At 38.8% G+C, this 19,754-nt stretch overlaps 1 protein-coding gene across 4 annotated transcripts in view; it reads right to left on the reverse strand.

Annotated features, from left to right (window-relative positions):
* The window catches only part of LOC128448728 (multiple C2 and transmembrane domain-containing protein 2), a 37,768-nt gene extending 18,476 nt beyond the window's left edge, over nt 1-19,292 (reverse strand). For 2 of the 4 annotated variants that reach the window (XM_053431687.1, XM_053431536.1), the window contains exons 1-4: nt 19,125-19,292; nt 8,821-9,397; nt 5,247-5,300; nt 2,348-2,465 (exon numbers count right to left, since the gene is read on the reverse strand). In XM_053431687.1, coding sequence (XP_053287662.1) covers nt 2,348-2,465; nt 5,247-5,300; nt 8,821-9,348 — 700 coding nt within the window. In that variant the 5' untranslated portion in view covers nt 9,349-9,397; nt 19,125-19,292. Of the gene's footprint in view, nt 1-2,347; nt 2,466-5,246; nt 5,301-8,820; nt 9,398-19,045 lie in introns of all 4 variants that reach the window. The other 2 variants (XM_053431601.1, XM_053431768.1) reach the window with 2 other exon arrangements.
* Nucleotides 19,293-19,754: the final 462 nt, after the last annotated feature.

Consider the following 19,754-nt stretch of genomic DNA (forward strand, 5'->3'; position numbering starts at 1 on the left):
TAAATATTTTAAAAGTAAGTCACCCTGCTGCTAATTTCCAACCTTAGTTGCTAAATAAACTTTTAAACTTCTCAGGAAATGCAGCCGTTTCCAGTAAAAGGGTGGACCCTGACCCTGCTCAAACTGTGGTGTCACCTTATGTCAGTATAGAGGATGTGGGGTTTTTTCATCCTCGACAGAGGAGCCACAATTTCCTGAAACATCAACCAATCAAATTTCAGCTTCCACTGTTAAAAGTAACAGCATCTGAACACGTTGTTTATTGTGAGTTAACTTGTCTTTATTGAAATATTGTATCACGTACAGACAGGGCAGCAGGTAAACGGGATTGTTCCAGTTATTCCTATTTTATAATAATTCTTTTTCAGCTTTTGTGACAGTGATTTTGACTTTTATTTCACTTTAGCTCAGAGTAATGGACGTACAACCAGTGACCAGCTGTTCTGTCTATCAACCACCTGAGGGCAGCAGACACTATGATCATGTTTGGTTCTGTGAGTGTGTGGTGTCACAATATAAGCATGGCAAAATAAACCCATTGCGCAACAAACCAGCATCGTCCATCAGCTGCATATATTTTGAGTGCAATGCATTTAATCTGAACAAACAGAAAAAGAAAATATTGTTCATGCGCTACTACTAAAAGACCATATGGTTTTTCATGGTTTTAACAATAATGTGGTGAAACGAAATCCTCCTGCCCCTTGATCTTCCGCCTGCCTCTCCTGAATGCAGGGTGCGGCCCAGACAGGTTGTAGATGGAATCCTGCCCTGGCTGTTATAATAGACAAATGGCTAACCTGACACCCGGCTGTGTTTAGTGCCCATAGAGTCAATAACCCTGTGTGTATAACTCAAGCATTCCTGGCTGTCATTAAGCCAAGGCTAAACACACAAACTGAGGCCGATGCAGGCATAATACGCACAACAGCAGAGAATGCAGTGACGTTTGAACCTTCCAGAGAAACATCAAACACTCCTCTAGGTGCAGATAATGTCAAACGTTTTATGAGTTTAGGAAACAAACACAAGATAAGGTGAGATAAGAGTTGAAACAGGGTGATCAAAGCATATTAAACATGAGCAAAAGAAACAGAGTGACCGAATAAATAAACTAAAATGTCTCTCAAAAGAGCACATAACTCCATAAAGACCCAAAAGTCCCCTTAAATTCCATCAAACCACACCAAATTCTAAGTCATAGCCAGGAAGTGATCCCTGGGAAAAGGTGAAAACCTTTAAAAATGCTCAACATATTAAAGAAAGTGAAAAAGTTATAAACCTGAAACTCACTAAGAGACAAACAAACAAATTAATAGAAAGGGGTGAAAACAAAACCTCCTCGGTTGAGGAAATAACAGTAAGAGCTCTCACATACAAGGACAGCTCGGCACATCAAGTATGTGATGATGTACACGATGATGTACAGTAGGTGATAAGATGAAAAAGAAGATGTCAAGAGTAACAGGAGTTACTAACATCATTACCTTAGATTCTATACAAAATCTAAACATATGCTAAATCAACTGATATTAACACTAATCATTCCTAGTAAGTCAACTTCATTCCCCATCTTACGAGGATCCATGACAGGATCCAATCAAGTTGCAGCAACAAATTCCTACAAAATTTGTAGGAATAAAAAAAATAAGGAATACATTAAGGAATAGTAACAAATAAACTTTAGTTCACATCTTTTACTCCTGTGACAGAATTATAAAGTCAACCACACAGCACAAAGTATGTACTCTACCAGTTGGGGAAAATGCAGTGTGTAGTCTTTCAATTTAAGTTTTGGGGCTGAAATCTCCGGGACGAAAATACATAGGGACAGAAAAAGGTAGTGTGGTGAAGATCTTACTAAACACTGTAAAAGGCAGTTTGACTTATATAAAGCCATGACTACACATATTAGTTTGTGTGTTTCCGAACATGCTGATGTATCATTTGCCCGTGCAAGAGCCCAGTTCTCTTACTGTTGATTCAGTATTGTTTGCTCAGGCTCAGACTCTGTGTGTGTTTTCAGGTATTGTACCATCTTTACTGAACATGTGCAGTACCTTCATTAGGTCACGCCACAGAACAGCTGCCACCTTCTCCATGGGATACTACATGATTAACTATAGACACATCTGCTGGGTGCACTCTACTGTATTGATCATACATGTATGTAAAATGATCTGTGTACCTTTTTTTTTTTTAACATCCCTGTGGCCCTGCAGCTTCAAGTGTCACTTAATCATCATCATCTGCAGACATGATAGAGTGCATATAGTGGTAGTGGAAACAAACAGTGCTTTAGTGATAGGGACAGAGCAGGTGCAGTAGTTTAAGGTGAGGGTCTTACCACAGCGGTCCCTGATGACCAGGTTACGTCCTTCCTTCAGGTTGATGGTGAGTAGGAAGGACCTGGACAGACCTCTGATGCTGTCCGACACACTCAGAGTCTCGTCGCCCATCTCACACTGGACACACACATCAAAAAACCATCAGTATTTATTCTAGAAAAAGCTAAGTCTCATTACATCCAGACTTTCTGAGTAAGTCAACAACAGTATGTGAGTATGAACACACAAGCTCAACATATGCAGTCAAATTGGTCAGGCTCTGAGCTTCAGCACATTCAAATAAATATAAAATAATGGACATTGCATTAATGCCAAGCCTTGGGTTTATTTAAGAGGATGTATGTCAATTTAGAAAGAACTTATTGGAAATAAAGACCGGCTGCACAAAAAAGGTGAATCAGTTGAACTCCAGTCGCTCCTGGTGTACGTCGTCTGTTTATTTATATTGATGACCTCCAAATCTCAACACTTTCAGGACTATTGCTTTTTGCTCATAACAATACCCATGCCCAGTGTGTCGCTGATGAGATGAACAGCTCTAGAGATATGCTTGCTACAGACAGACAGACAGAGAGACATTTCTGAAATTAGAGTGTCAAGTTGTCAAAAGAACAGCTTGACACACGCAGTTTCTAAGTTTATCAGTGTATCTTACAGGATAATGTCAGAGTGGCCGTCTGTCAGCTGAAGATCAGATGAAGCTTGGTGATGTCGCTGGACAATGACCTTAAACACTAAAGTAAATCTATTACAGAATGACTAAATCATAAGAAAATCCTGGTCCTGTCAGAGCCCAGATGCTTACCCAGTAGATACAATGTGCACCTCAGAGAGTAGTTGATTGCAGACATATGACTGAGCTGAAGCAGAATGCTCTTAAACTAATGAAATTCCCAGACTGGAGTGGCCTTTGAGTCTTTCTAATAGTAAGCTCTGCAGAGTTTACAAAACAAGCACAGGTGCTCAAAATGGAACTGTCCGCAAGTTGACAAAAGCCAGAACTTATAAAGTTTCATAAAACATTATATGAAAAAAAGACATGAGATCATCATCTGTGTCTATCTGCTGTGGCAGTTGTAAGAAAACATCACAGAATAAGGGCATAAGCCCTGTTTATCAAGGTCATAGCAGTGAGACACTACCAAATAAGGGTTCCATCCTGACAGTATCACAGCAGTGAGAAACCTGCTCAGTGGAGTTTTTCTCAACACTTGACAATAAAGATACTTGAAATCAAAAAAGGTTCCACCAATCAGTAAATCCAAGGGTTAATTTACTTTCCCAGCAGCACTTTGATTGTTTAAGAGGTGTGCTCAGCAACCACATGACAGATTACATAGGTTTGTGTTAATAGCTTGGGCACATTGTGTCACTTGTGAAGATCACTTCATATTGAATTTACCAGGTCGCCCCAAAGACTTCATAAAACGGAATATCTATTAAACCTAAATTAAAGTGCGCATATTTTAAGCCTTTCTGGGATTTACTTTGAGGTATTGGTACCCTTAAGATGATATATCAGTGGTTTAAAGAAGAAAAAAACTGCTGCAATGTGTATTTCCATGTCCTCTCTAATGCCTCTCCCTGGAGCTGCAGACAGAACAGGCTGTTTTCGTCAGCCTCTTGAGCCCCTCCTCTAATTGGCTGACTGCACTTTGAGTGACACGTGACCAGGCCTATCACCGGTCTCATTCACTTTTGTAAACAGCTGAAAGTCACGTTGGTATGTTTGGATACCGCTATAAAAGAACAGTCACATATTTACAGTCGGTTACAACAGGATGTTTCTGAAAGGTAATTTAACATCGTCCTCATGTTTGTTCAAGTTTTAGTTGGACAGTCGGTCAATGTAGGAGCAACGTCCCGAGTTACAGTACGGAGTTTCACAACAGAGTTTCAGTCCCGAGTAACGTCTAGGTTACACAGCCACACGGTACGTTAGAAGAAATAAAGAGTAACCGCTGGTATCGAACAGTAACGTTCTTAGGAGGAATGGAGGAATTTTCCTTGCATCCCTCCATGTTTGCAGTGTTTCTGCAGTGTTGTTTGTTGTGGTTAGCCTGTGGTAGCTAACAAGCTGCTAGCTCAGCAACAAGTCTGCTTGGTTTAGTGTTCGGTGTGGAGGGGTGGTGCTGGAGTGGACAGGGAGGGGGGGGGGGGGGGGGTGGGTACAGAGGCTGGACTGATACCAGCTGGGTGGGGCTGAGAGACGAGTGTGATCCCGAGTGACATCATACGGGGGAGGAAGTAAGAGAACGGACTGAGTGAAAAAGTCTGCGGAGTGACTGTTTGCATACCTTGAGGCTCCCTACTTTATACCCTTCAAGTATAAAGAATAGTAAAATCCCAACAAATGTATTTAACACAATATGGGCCCTTTAAACACTTGACTATTGTTTTTGATACAACAAAAATGGCTTTCTGCAGTTGTAGACTATCTATTTTCGCTGTCCATGCATTGGATTATTATTTAATCACTCTCCACCAAACCAAGCATCTTTCACAAAATAAAAATCCAGTTGCCTGGAATCACCCGGGCCACACAGCGTCCCGATACTGACACGACCACAAAAGCCAGGGTGACACAGACTGATTACTGAGCCCCACACAGCCTACAGTCCCATCATGTCCCGAACAGAATAATCTGGAATTAAATTTTGACATCAGTGTGTGTGTGTCAGCCAAAGCACAATGCGACTGTCTGAAGCATACATAACAATAACACCGGCATAGGCACGTGACAAAACCTCACAACATACCCACACAATCCTTTTTTAGCATCTTGTTTAATTTGTGAGATAAATCCTTTGTAGAAATAATAAATAGTAACAAATCAGGTCAGTTCAGGAACACAAAATCACAAATGAACACATCCACAAACTGGAGAACAGCACTTACATTATGCACGTCTCCCTCCTTTAACACTTGACCAGTGAAATCACGATTATCAGACTGCGGAGACAAACATAAATACATGTCAATAATCGACCATGTGACATAAACATTTTTAAAAGCATGTGAAGAACCAGATGATGAAAAAGGAAAGTTTCAGTCTGCTGATCAGCTAAAGGTTCAAGGACTGATCTCTCTTTGGCATTTCTACCACAGGGATAAATCCTCTAAGCATTTATTAAAAATTCCAGCTATCCTGGTGACTGAACGGAGTTAAACCCCAGAATATGGTAATAGTAATTACTTTTCTCTTCTGCCCTGTTGTTCAGCTCAGTAACTTCAATTCTGACTTTTGCTTCAAACTTAAATATTAGGGATCGAGCATTTTCCCTTGAGACAAATTGTGCACTTTGTTTTTCTAAACATGTTTTTTAATAAATTAAAAAAGGTCCATCATTATTCATTGATTTCTTCTATGGATGTGTCCAGAAATATCCAGTATGGAAAACGTTCCTCTACCACTTTATAAATGCTAGAATGACACTCATGGGAGTGCGTACATCGACCAAGGTTCAATAGGCACTAAATTTGATTCACGATTCACAATTTATATCCTGGGAAAATGTTTTTAAAAAAAAAGCTTTGTCTTGCAATGTTAATAAAAGTAGCAAAAAAACAATGGATATCCTTGATCTGCACCAAAATCTAAATGGTTCTTTCCAGACCCATACCACATCCTTAAACCAAGAGCTGGCGTTTTTTGTAAAATCCTGCTTACAAACAAACACACCAACAAACAAACAAACAGACAGGGGTGAAAAAACGTAACTCCTCGGCAGGGTAATAGTATTTTTTACTGCCGGCTTTACAGCTTAATTTACGAGTTACTTAGCTTGTTTTTAATTTATTTTTTAAGGTAGAATATATGAAGACATTACATTCATTTAAAAATGTGTTTTTAGAAATGAAACCAGAAATGCTGATTTTCCTGTTTTCAGCTATGTATTTTTAGCTTTCAGGGACATATGGTTCAAAAGATCCTGGCTTGATTAACCTGTTCTGTTGCATCAGGGCAAGTCAAGTTTACTCAACTTTAACTAGACTGACCACAGTATTCCTGCAGGTTGCAGTTTACACGACAGTCGTGTATACGATATACTCACTGGCCTAGTGTGTGGATCTCAACAGTGTAGTTCTGTCCCAAATCAAGCACAGTCAATGCACACTCTCCACAAATGATGATCAAAACATGTGACCACTATTGTTGCCTCCCAAAACATCTGCCAGCTTATAAATTTAATTTAATTTCTTGTGTGCGCCCCCTGTAAAATGCGAGACGGTAAAATAAGCAGACCTCATCGCTAATGACATGTCCTTCCTTGTCAGGAATCATTTTCACCAGTTTGAATTGAGCTAAAAAGATAATAATGCATGATGAAAGTTAAGGAATATGACCAAAGGACAATTCATTCTGAGGGGAAGATGAATGCAACAGCATTCCATCCAATATTGATCCATTTCCCTAAAACCTAATCACTTTGAAAGATGTTAAGCCTATTTTTTATAAATGATAGTGCGTGAGTTTAATTTCCATCATTCAAAAGTGAGGACAGGATTCAAATGTAACTATCAAGGGTGTGGTGTGAAGTCCTAAGACAACATTTAATATTTGCTGCTGTTGTTCAGCAGCATATTTGGTTCAGTCATTGTCAATTCGAATCCATGTGACCGGCATCTATTTCGCATGTCCAACTGCATTCTAACCACCAACCCTCTAGGGCACTGTTAAGGAAAAGAATCCAAAAATACAGAGTGTTTTTAAACTTTACCTAAATCAAAGTACGGGAAGCTCCGTCATGTCGAACAGTGAAGACAGAAACTCAGCAATTTTAACCCACAGAGAAAGAAATGGAGGAATCAAGTACGTGGAGATGATTCAGGACAATTATTTTTCTTTGTTCATCCATTGAGCCATGTATTTACTGATTTAAGAGCTTAGATACAAATGGTACGTCCACCAAAAAGGTGTGTATGTGTGTTCAGTTAACAAAGACGAGGTTAGATCACTTAGGTATCCAGGCCCTGACTTCTACAATCCTATGTGTCCTTAGATAATTATGAAGCCAATGCAGACTTCTGTGACACTTAGAGAAATCCAACAGAGCTAGTTAAATGGTGACTTTGGCCCAATAGCCATAACATATCAGAGGAGTTATAATATCAAATTTGCCATAGAAGTGACTGTTTGGAAATGTTTTTGAATAATGAAACATTACAGGAAAATATATAAAAACATGAAACCATATTGCTAAACTATCCGCAGCTATAAAACCTGACTGGTTATGAACTGAAACACTGCTTCAATTCCTATAATACTATGTGCATTGTTGCTGTAGTGACACACATACTATGCAGAACTTAACGCAAATACACAACATGTTCAATCATGTCCAACTAAAAACCAATTGATTGACATGACCAATTTCTTCATAACATGACACCAAGTACATTTAGGTTCTGTTGAAAACTACTGTTGTACAAAATGACTGACAGCTCTTGTCCCTGTGTTTTACTTTTACGAGCAGAGTATATGAAAAACTTTAATTGAATGTTTCAGATTACATTTTTCAAAGATATTTTATACCACATAAATAAACTGGATCTTAATGTATAGAAATGGAGGATGAATAATGATTCATTTAAAAAATCCTACACATTTCTCTGTTCTTGTTTTGTGTTCAGTGGAACTCAGATGGCCCCCTGTTGACTAAACCAGATCTTTTCATAAATTAAGCACATGAACCATTACAGCAACAACCAACGTATGTGGGATTAAAGTCATATTAAAAACGCACATTTTAGTTGGGCATATGTGAGCCTCGTCAATTAGATCAGTAAGTTGCTTCACCTAATAAAACTTGATGATTCCTACTGATTTATATATATATATATATTAATGACACATTATCACAGTCAGCCAGTGAAACATACAGCACTCTAGCCATACAAGCATACTAGAACAAATGGTTTTCCTAAATGTCGCTAGATGGGATATTTTAGGAATATCCTAAACATTCCTATTATGACAGACAGACAGACGGACGGACGGACAGACAGAGAGACAGACAGACAGACGGACAGACGGACAGACGGACAGACGGACAGACAGACAGACGGACACACAGTTTGCTCACCGCTGTTGGAGATTATTCGGAAGGAACTCCTATGTCATCTCTATCCGGCTTCAAGTTAAACTTTGTATGTTCTGTGCAAACACACCTGACAACACACACCTGCTGCCAATGTACCAGCCACCCGATCACAGGCACTTCACCCTCTTCAACTTGTGTGTTTCAGGAAAACAATATACACGACTACTCAAGCTTGTTCGACTGTCATAGTGCCTGTTTATATTCCAAAAATGTATTGACTGAAAGACAGATACATGAATTCAATATGAGATATATTTGGAAATAAAAATATTGATCCTAGTACCATCTAAAGGCCTGTTTATGCATCTAAGAACGGTCTGTTTTTTTTTTTAAATAGTGAAATAACTTTTAACATGAACGATCTGTACCTGTGAGCTGTCCTCTGAGACGTCCACAGAGGGCTGGTCTGGGCTATAGACGGTCATCATCTCCGGCAGTACCAGCTCCTCAGGCTCCATGCCCCTTGCAGGTCTGTAGTTTGTCTCCGGAGAGTTTTCCTCCACCTCACCGAGACTGTTGAATGACTCCTGGGAGGAAGCCCAGTCTGTACTGTCTGCAGCCACGCTCAGTCTGTGTTCACTCCTCCCAACTCCTTCACCACCTACTCCCATGTTCAGGCCACTCCCAGCTGGTTTCTTGCTTCTCAAAAGCATGTTAAGAGGTGTGGAAGGGTTACTGTAGCTGAGAGTGTTGAATTGTTGAAGCTGCGGGCTGGAGGAGATGCCGGCATACTCCGGCCTCATGTTCCTCATGTCAGGAACAGAGGAGCTCATCCGATGGTCCATGGTGTGTTGAAGGTGGGCAACCTCCTTTTTTGAGCTCGACTTGTCGCGCCGAAAATGCGGCATCATCTTCTTGCGGAGATGGTGCAGCATGCTTGGCTTCTTGGATTCCATGATGGGAGGGAGGTTCAGACTGTGTCTAACATCTGTACTTCAAGCACAACTACAATAAAAAAAATGAAAGAGGAACAGAGAAGTTAGTCACAGTCATATGCTTAAGCAAACAATTCATCAATGTTCATTAGAGCTGGGTTGAAAGTTTGTAACGCGTCAGATACTCTGACGTTCATGCAGCTGTATGAAACCTCTTCATAGATCAGTATATGGGTCATTGACGTGACACCTATATTTTCTGTCCGACTGCATTTTCTTCCGTTAAAAAATGGTTTAAAAACATAAAGAAATAACATGTAGTACCTGTCCCGTATATGTACACACTTTAGATTTCCAAAAAACATTAGTTATTTAAATGTTTCTGTTTTTTAAAGTGTCAAAATAGCATGTGGTGCAATCGTCCCGCCATGACAGCTGTTGTGAAATTACTCAAAATCTATTGAAATTTATTTTCTGCCTATATATATATTTGGCATGATTTCCAAAGTCTTTTTTAATCCTGTACAAAATTGCAAAGCATTTGCATTTTTATTTCTATCATATTTGTCCGTTGATGTCCATTTTATGAAATAACATGTGCGACCATCAAGAAATGACCAATCTGGGACTTTGATGTTGAAATCCATTCAAAGACAGGAAGTTGCATCATAAACCATTATGCCAAGGACCCATGGAGACAGCAGCAGGTTTGTAACTCTCTCTCAAATTTAAACAAAAATAACCTTTTTCACAGCTGGTATGTAGTTGCCATATTTGGATATCATGTGGTATGACCTTCTTTAGGCGGCCAATTCTGTGAATTTTTGCAAATTTTGACTGAACTAGAAAAATATCATGTCGTGTGAGTCTTGCGGCCATTGTATTTTTTTCTAATATTTCAGAAACAAAGGTTTATGTTAAATTTGTGTACAATATCATGAATAATACCACCCCAAAAATGTAATATATAATTTTATCTTGGATATTATGAATTTATTAGTAATTTATTAGTAATTTAGTAATTCATTCATGTGTTTATTTATTTATAACTGTTTAAATTTATTTTACCAGATGCCACTTTCAAGCAAAATAAAAAACGCTCGCCATATGCAGCGGGTTCATTCTGAACCTGTAGGAAGAGCTGAGAACCTTGCTCAGAGAAGAATAAGGTATGTTAAAACATACAAAAAATGTTAACTACAAATAAAGCAACATGAAGTACATATTGCTCTTATTTGTTTTTCATTACTGGACGAAATGCACATTTTCATTAAAATGTTCATCTATATTTAGTCCAAAATAACTTGTGTGCTGCACTAAAATGTTTAGGAAATGTTTGTGTTCATGAAAAGTCTATGAAATTTAAATAAAATCTGGTTTGAGTCCAAAGTTTGTACGGAATTTATTGTTTATTGATCTTTTTAAACAAAATGAGGTTTTCATATAATTTGGAGAGATCACTCATCAAATTTAAACTAAAATATAAAATTTCTGCGGCGGAAATATGAATCACTGATACAGTATGCTTAAATGGATGGTATTTTTTAAATTTTGTTATAAACTGTATGCACTTTACCGAAAAAATAAGTCTGTTAACTACATTTAATAAGGGGACATTGACATTATAGAACCAAAATATGAGATCATTATTTACAAAAACTCTAAAGAAATGCAACTACTTGGTTACTAATGACATTATGTTATTGAGAAATTGTAAGAAAAATGTAAGCATATTAAGGAAATTAATTCATTTTAAGATAAATTACGGACGCACCACATGACATTTTTCAAGGCCACGGCCAATTCATCTAGATGAAAAAACACTGATCAAATAATTTGACATTTTTGTATGATTTTATGTGTACACAACATTTCAATGATTGAATAATTATAATAGATTTTTTTGGTATTTTAAAATTGGCCTGTTGAAAATCCTTATACGTCATTGACCCATATCACGACACAAGCTGGCAAAAATCCGATTACCTATTAGACTGTAACTGTGTTAAATATATTGTCGCAACATCCAACTGCAGACACACTACAAAGAAACAGTTAAACAATAAAAGAAAATTAATTATCTGTATAACACTTTGCCTTTTACAGTGAGATCTAGTTGAACTACTTTGGATTATACTGTACAGGTACTTTGGCTAATGTGACAATATGTGTGCCTGTGTGAGTTTATGTTTGGCTAGTTCACCTTTTCATTCATTCACAATATACTATGAGAGGCCCTATAAGAAATAACTAATACTTGGTCTCACACAAACTCTCTCACACACACTACTACAATCTCTTACATGGTTTTGGTAAATTGTTTTATATTTATATAGTACTTTTCTAGTCTTGATGACCAATCAAAGCTCTTTACAGTACAGTTTTACATTCACCCATTCACACACACATTCATACAGTGCATCTATTCGCAGCACTGTTATTCTATGGGGGGCCCTTCGGGGTTCAGCATCTTGCCCAAGGACACTTCGGCATGCAGGTGGGTCAGACTGGGGATCGAACTGCCGACCTTCAGGTTTGAGGACGACCACTCTACCCCTCAGCCGCCCCGGATGGTACATGTACCATCATACTCTCTAACACACTACTATACTTTCTCACAAGTTCCACCATACTCTGTATCACACACTACTATACTCTCTCACATGTAGCATCATACTCTATCACACTACTATACTCTCTTACATGTATTATCATACTCTCACATTTACAATCATACTCTCTCTCACATTACTATACTCTCTTACATGTACAAACATACTCTCTGTTACATGTACAATCACACACACACAGGTTAACCAACCTGTACATGCCAACGCATTATTAAAGTGACTTTGTCCAGTCTGACTCCCAGAAGTATTACATTGTGTTTCTTCCCCCTGTCCCTGTAATATCTGTGTAGTATCGCCATCACTGTACTTTGGTAAGCTCTAAAAACAATGCAGCTGCGAAGAAATCCTGACCTGCTCATTTCTTTATGAATACAGTTCATACACAGCCAATGAACATGTTAGAAAATTTGCAATCCAAAAGAGTTGTTGTTGGTCAATACACAAAACATAGTGCACACACGTCCATACACACAATGGCATAGAGGAGGAAGTGAGAGGCAGTTTCAGACCACAAACCAGCCTCATTCAATGGATCAAAAGAAAAGCAGAAACTCATCATGATCTGAGCAGCTTCCATCCTTCTTTGTTAGTTTCAACCATAGAGTAAAGGTTCTAAAATACTGCCTCCTGTAGTTAAGTGGAGGAGACATGGACAAATTTTGAAAAGTAATTTCTTTCAATTAAAGTAGTTACCACTCTGTGTTATGTAGTCTGTTTTAGGTACGTACTTTTTAATGAGTTATTTGATGTTATGTAAAACACTGATGCTGTGAAACATCATGGTTGAAAGCTGAGACTGACTCTTGACTGGTCGAGCATGTGTATCAGACCTAAATTCATCCTCTGATCACTTCTGCACAGACTCTGCTCCAAATGGACAAGATTGTGGAATCTGGATTCCAGGATATTTCGGCTTCATTTCAGCTGAATGTAGTCTTAATCTAAAACTTGTATTAGAAACATGTACAAGGTTTTTAACTTGTTGTCCATGTCTGTAAATGTACGCAGGGTCAAATGAGCTTCAACATAAAAAGTCCTAACAACTGTAATCCCAGACTCCTGTTCATTGACGGAGGAATCATGGCTAAATATAAAAATCCTCTCTCGCTCTGACAGCCAGTGTGCTGAGCCACCTGGTCACCATTTACCATTATTTAGTATTATACTCTCATACACACACACACACACACAACACTGATCTCTCTTGCACAAAGATATTATATTTGAAACAGGATAAAAGCACATGTGACAGAAATTAAAAGTACATGTGAATGCAAATAACCATGTGTAAAGAACAAAATGACAGTGAATTTGAGACAGAATGATATATACATGTATATGTGAATGAGAATAGTAGTATGTGTGAGAGAATATACTGTAGTGTGTGTGGGAGAGAGTTCCTGATTGGTTATCTCTGATGAGAAGTCGTTTCACTAGCATGTCCCGCCTTCCAAATCAACAGATCCATAAGGGAACATGTTGGACCCGCACTGAGTCTCCTGGGAGATATTTTAAAGTTTAAAACATGGTCGGTGAGTTTACATCTGAAACTCACAACAATGTCAGAAATGCTGGATCCACAGAGACTTCCTGTAATACAGCCACACAGCCAAGGAGGAAATGTGGCAATGGTGAAGTATAATGACATCATAAAAGTTATATTTATAGCCCATTTAAAATATAATATATATATATATATAAATATAGTATTCATATGCATATATGAATATAACATTATTATATTTTATACTATGTTTATTATATATTAATATATATATATATATATATATATATACTGGTTGTCCCCAAGCTCATGCGTTGTGCATGGGGACAACCAGTGTGTACCCATGGCAGGGCGTTGTGCATGGGGACACACTGGTTGTCCAGAGGCAGACAACACTAGTAGTGTGTATGTGAGAGAGTATGATGGTTCATCTAAGAGAGTATAGAAGTGTTTGTAAGAGAGTGTGATGGTACATGTGAGAGAGTATAGTAGTGTGTGAGAGATCAGGTATTAATTATCTCTCAAAGGGCCTCTCATAGTTTACTCACAGCAGTGTCACACGCACAAACAAGATCTGCACTGCACGCCTGCACCACTGACATGAACAAACAGCAGGGAAACCGGTAAATATAACAGTCAGTACATGTTATGAGGCACCTCTCATACCACTCATATTTCAAGCTGTCATCTCTCTGAATGTTCTGTTACACAAACAGCAGCCGCACTTGCCCAGAATTGTCGTCGCTTCAGACAAATCCTGATTTTGTAAAGCAACAGTCCAATAAGCCTCTTAACAGCTTCATACTCTGTGTAGTCATTAACTGCAACTGTTGACCTGCCATGTTTAAAGCTAAAGAGGAAGAGAAGGAAGAGGCGGGGAGGAGACAGGTGAAGGAACAAGACAGGAATCAGTGTTTACAAAATCAGCAAAGAGGATGAAAGATGTTAAGTCAAACAGAAAATGGTGTCTGAGGATGAGAGCACAAAATGTTAAAAATGTTACACCCCCTCTCAGACACTAACTGTGAAACATTAACAACTGACAATATTTTGGTTTTCCAATGTCTAGTAAATAACCATGAATATCTATATGTATTTTGGATTTAACGGGGAATCTAATGACTGATATCTGCAGCCCCGATTCACAATTCTCTCGCCTGACCCAGATATGAGGATTAGATGGTGCATTAGACAAACAGAGACAGCAGGCACAGGAAAAGGATGATGGCCACGAATAGGCCATGACCACATACCCGTTTGTTATTTGAAAGAAAGTCTGACAGAATGAAGTCAAAGGAACACATATTTACAGCAATACAGTTTTATCAGGCCAAAGAGAAAAATGCTAAAAATATTTTTTTTAAAAAGCAGAAATAATATTATTTTGTTATTTATTCTTATTGACTGTGAATTTTACTTACTGCAATTGCTGCATGTTTCCAGCTGTAATGATGTTCGAGATTCGCCCTTTTTATAACTGCAACTGCATATCTGAAAACTTTTTCATTTGTCTGTTTCTCTTAGAAAGCTTGATATTCTGCATCTACTTTTCTTTGATTGAAATTTTCCATGGCGTTTGTCAGTGATGACACAACAGCTAAGTGTGTTTCGTTCACCCGACCTTGACGACAGGCACTACAGCCAGATGAGACCACCCAAAAGGAAACGTTAGTCTTCGTTCTGTTATTTTGTCCATGTTATTTTCTTTTATCCTATTAAAAAATAATTCATGAATGGCCTCATGGGCTGCATCAACACATCTCACTTCTGCATATAGCCCAGAGGTCATCTGTCTGGTCTACTAAAGATACGTTGTGTTGACATGGTTACAAAATGTTCATGCTTATGTGACCTCAAATTAAACCACACCGTGTGAAGAAAAAATTAATCCCAAGGTTGTGATATTAACATTTTCCAACTGTTTAGATTATCAAAGGTTTTGTTTGTAGGAAAATAAGATAAACCTGTGACATGTTTTGCCTTGAGCTCCCACATCTTAGTGTCCCTGACACTGAACCAAGGCTGCTGGGACTGAAGCAGAGTGCGATCACTGGAGATGGAAACTGACAAATCTACACATAGCAGCTTTAAAGGCTCGGTGTGAAGGATCTAGTGCCATCTAGCAAACAAGTGAAGACCTACCCTCATACCCCCCTCATTCAAGAGTGTAGGCGAACCTACAGTGGTCTTCAAATGTCGCAAAAATGTGAAAAGTCTCCTTTATAGTCAGTGTTTGGTTTGTCTACATTATAGAACCATGGAAGAGGACCTGCTCCTGATGCTGAAGTGGCCTATTCTGAGGTAACAGAATATTACATTTGTTTTCTTCCAAAAGATCCAAATGAATGATAATGTTGCTCAGTCTCTCCTGTTTGTAATATTACATTCACAACTTGAGGATATCAGTGTTTCAGACAAAATCTTTAACTTTTCATTTAGCTTCTAATAAAAGATTTTAACCAGCCTGGAGGGGCTTCATCTCTCTATAGTTCCAGTCTGTAAACAGGTAACTTGAATGTCTTCACCACCAATGCTGCTGGTTACAGCAGACAAACAAGTAAACCTGCACAACAGCCTACACAGCTAACAGACCACACCCCTTTCTCACTGGATTCTATTGCTGAGGTGTTAGACTGCAGTCAGTTATTCTCAAACACTGGTTACTGGCTGAGGTTGGGATCAGAGCTGTGGTGGTTTGGTGGACATCAGCTGAGCACTTCTCAGGAGTATTGAAACAAAGACACTCAACATCGATAATTAACTCGGAATAATCCCAATAATGCCAGCAGCAAAGGTAATGAAGTATTACCAAAGTCACCAGACTAAAATAGCATCATGGGAGTAGACAAATGATCAACAAACATTAAACAGGTTGGTGGTATAATTATGTCAGTGAGATAATCAACCAGGTGGCCACACTGCAGAGTGGACCACGACCTTCATCTGACCTGACAGTCAAGCCAGAGATCAACAATACTGAACCTAGTCTGAACAGACACTCACACTGACAGGCTGCAGCTTCATTTACAATTTCTCAATAGGGAGAAGTACGTTTTCTATCGATTTGTAAAAAAAATAATAAAGGCACATTATGTTAAAGAAATGTTTTCATAACTTGACAATTTATCCCTGCTGATAGCCTGAAGGTCGTAGCACACACCAGCTCAGTTCTAGGAGAACCTGAGGAAGTCCATCTTTCCTGCAGACAGCTTTGTCCAGAGAGCCATGTGACAAACGTGACTTGTGCCACATTTTAGTCATTTATTAAACCATAATTTAGATCAAGATAAACATGCAACCAAAGTGCAGGGGTCAATAGGACAGTGTTAAACAAACATGAAACAGCATCTGATGATCATAAAGAGAGACTGATCGTAAATTAGAGTACAAATAATGCATCCAGGTCTGATATCCTTGAAAGACTTCTGATGCGACTGATTGGCACGTTTGTTTTTACTTCTTTACTGATGAAACTAGACATGATACCAGCATCAGAAATGCCTGGAATACTGCTGAAAATGCTGGGTCAGATATCAGTGAGTACAAATCTATGCACTGATCAGAGACCACATCTTTAAAGTTTAATAGATTGATAGAACTTTTTTCCAGAACAACAGCTGGGTTGTACAGCCAATGTAGCAGTTATTTACAGTAGTGAAACGTTAGAGAGATCTGGCTAAAATAAAAAAAATGACTGGGCCATTCAAAACATTAAAGGTCCTCTTATTTTTCTTCTCGGTTATGACTGTTATACTGGATAATAAAATAGGTGTCATGGCATCCTATGTAATTGTTTCCCAAAGGGTCTAATCTGAGCCAGGCAATACAACAATGATAGCAAATCATCATTTCTATAGACGGTTAGTTAAAGCATACCCCTGTTAAAATACAATACATAAGCTGGTATAGTGTTAAATGCACTAGTAATGGATCTGTACTCTGAATCTGCAAAACACAAAGTCTAGGTGTTTGAATCTGTGTCGCAAAAGAATAATGGCACATGAAGCAGAGCTGTTTGAGGATATCTGACCTGTATCACTCCATCTGTCTGAAGTGAGGAGTTAAAGTTATGTGATGGGACATTTTGTATTTAGATAAGTTTGATGAAAGATTGACAAGTATATATTGGGGGAATTATTACAAGCTGCTTTCTGTGTGGTTTAAACTTGTGAAATCCTCTGTGCTGATGTGTATTGGCACATCAGCACTGGTCCTGCTTCTGAAACAAAAGGGTTTTCACAGCAGGGGCTATCTTACTGTCTGCAACAGAGTGACCATAGGTGTTTAAACGGCGCAGATGACCGGGGGTCTGAGAGAACGGGGGTTTCACTATGAGAAACAGGTTTTACTGAGCAGACGCCTGATGTAAATGTGTAGTGAGACTTCGAAGGGGTCCTCATCCAGATTGAAGGTGACCAAATCTAAGCCTGAAGACAACACGCAGAGAGCTGATTCTACCTCTGTGAAAGGAGGGGCTTATTTACTATAGCAAATGTGATTTCATTGTTCAGGGCCATTGACTCAAAGTCTGAAAGTGACAAGAGTGCTCTGGCCCCTAGCCGCAGCTAGGTTGAATTGTATGAACCAGAAGATAATTGTTTGTCGTGTTATGTATTAAAAATCCCAATACAGTTATTAGTCATGTTTTGTTCATAATAATTGCGTAAACTCAATGTGACTTGATGAAACTCTTGACACACTAAAGCCTCAGTCCGTGTTCTTACATGTGCTGAAGCAGGACCACACGTGTAACGGTGACTCCAATGGAAACATGCATGTCTGCACAGAGCCTGAACTCTCACTTCGAAATGAGGTCATCGACTTCGCAAAAAAACTCAAAGAAGCCACACAAGAGACGATAGCATTTTGAAATGATACTGTGTTTATCTACTGTTATACATGACAGAACAGTGACTGACTGGATCCTCCAAGTTTTACGGATTTGAATAATAAACGAGCAGTGATTTATTCTGCTTAAAAGAATTCTGCTTAATGTCAGCTCCGGTTCGATTTTGAAAGGATTTCTGTAAGAATTCTCATTCTGGAAGAGCAGATATCTTTTGAATCATGAAGAGAGAGAATATATTATGTGGGCTTAGTTGAATAAGTCTAGGCAGTCTTGTCAGAACACGATAAGAAGCCATTTCCTGCATTTCAGTCTGTGGTTCCTTCACTTTGATATGGAGCAAGACTACAGCTCAGTGAAGAAAACCAAACAAGCCAAACATAAAAGAACTCCTCATCATCTCAAACATTCTGCAGTTAATCTGCAGTTCTGGTGGATCTAGAGTTTCTTGTTCCACCACTGGACAACAGTGACTCATTACACACATTTAGTTGGAATTATATTGAATATATTTTTTATAAAGCTCTTACATGAGCTTTATAAATCTAGAAAGACTCTTTGTAAGTGTGTGTGTCAGGAGAAAGACAGCAGTCATTTTCCAGATGTTGAGCGGAGTTTAACATGAGCCTCAGCCTGGTATTTACACAAGCAGGAAACTGAAACGGAAGATGTCTGAAGTGAAGCGGTGGGGATTCTCAGCTGTCCCGGGAAGGAGCTCCGGGCCAGAAGGTGACTCACCTGAGCGCTCCACCTCAGAGACCCCCGCTCAGCCGACTACACTCACGGGGAAAGTAAAGAAGACTGAATGAGCTGGTACCTTAACTTCCGCTGCTGCGAACCTCTGACGACTCTTTCACCTCATGTCCGGCAAAGTGCTGTGGGCAGAGCAGCGACCAGCATCGGCTCCTCTCACCATGAACCGAACCGTGTTTCACTCACTTCCTCCTCTGAGACTCACCCACACATCTCAGCCGCTGACAGATTAACACTTTCACAATAAAAGCTCTTCCGCTGCACGCGTGCAGCAGAGCGCATCCTGGGACAGGTTTGAAAGTCTAAATATGAAAACATCATGTACAGTGTGTTTAAATATATTAAGACGTGTTTAGTCGAGCTTGAACATTCTAATATTTTACAAATAATATTATGGTATTAATCCACCTAATATATAGTTACCAACTCTGCATGTTAAAAGTAAATACATTTCTAGTTCATTGTGAATAAAAAAAATTGAAATATTACATTGTCACTGTGATGTGACAACCAGGGGCCATAAGTCTCACAACAAATCAAAACTCTATGACAGGCCTTGAGTCATTATAAACTCAAAGGTTCCTTTTAAAGCTTCTTCTAAATATTCAAAAGACAAATCAAATATTTATTGATTTATTTATACAACGTGTATAAAGATGGACAACGTGTCTCCATCACCCTTCATCCAGAAATG

Source organism: Pleuronectes platessa, chromosome 1 (genome assembly GCF_947347685.1).
Source record: "Pleuronectes platessa chromosome 1, fPlePla1.1, whole genome shotgun sequence".
Taxonomy (NCBI): domain Eukaryota; kingdom Metazoa; phylum Chordata; class Actinopteri; order Pleuronectiformes; family Pleuronectidae; genus Pleuronectes; species Pleuronectes platessa.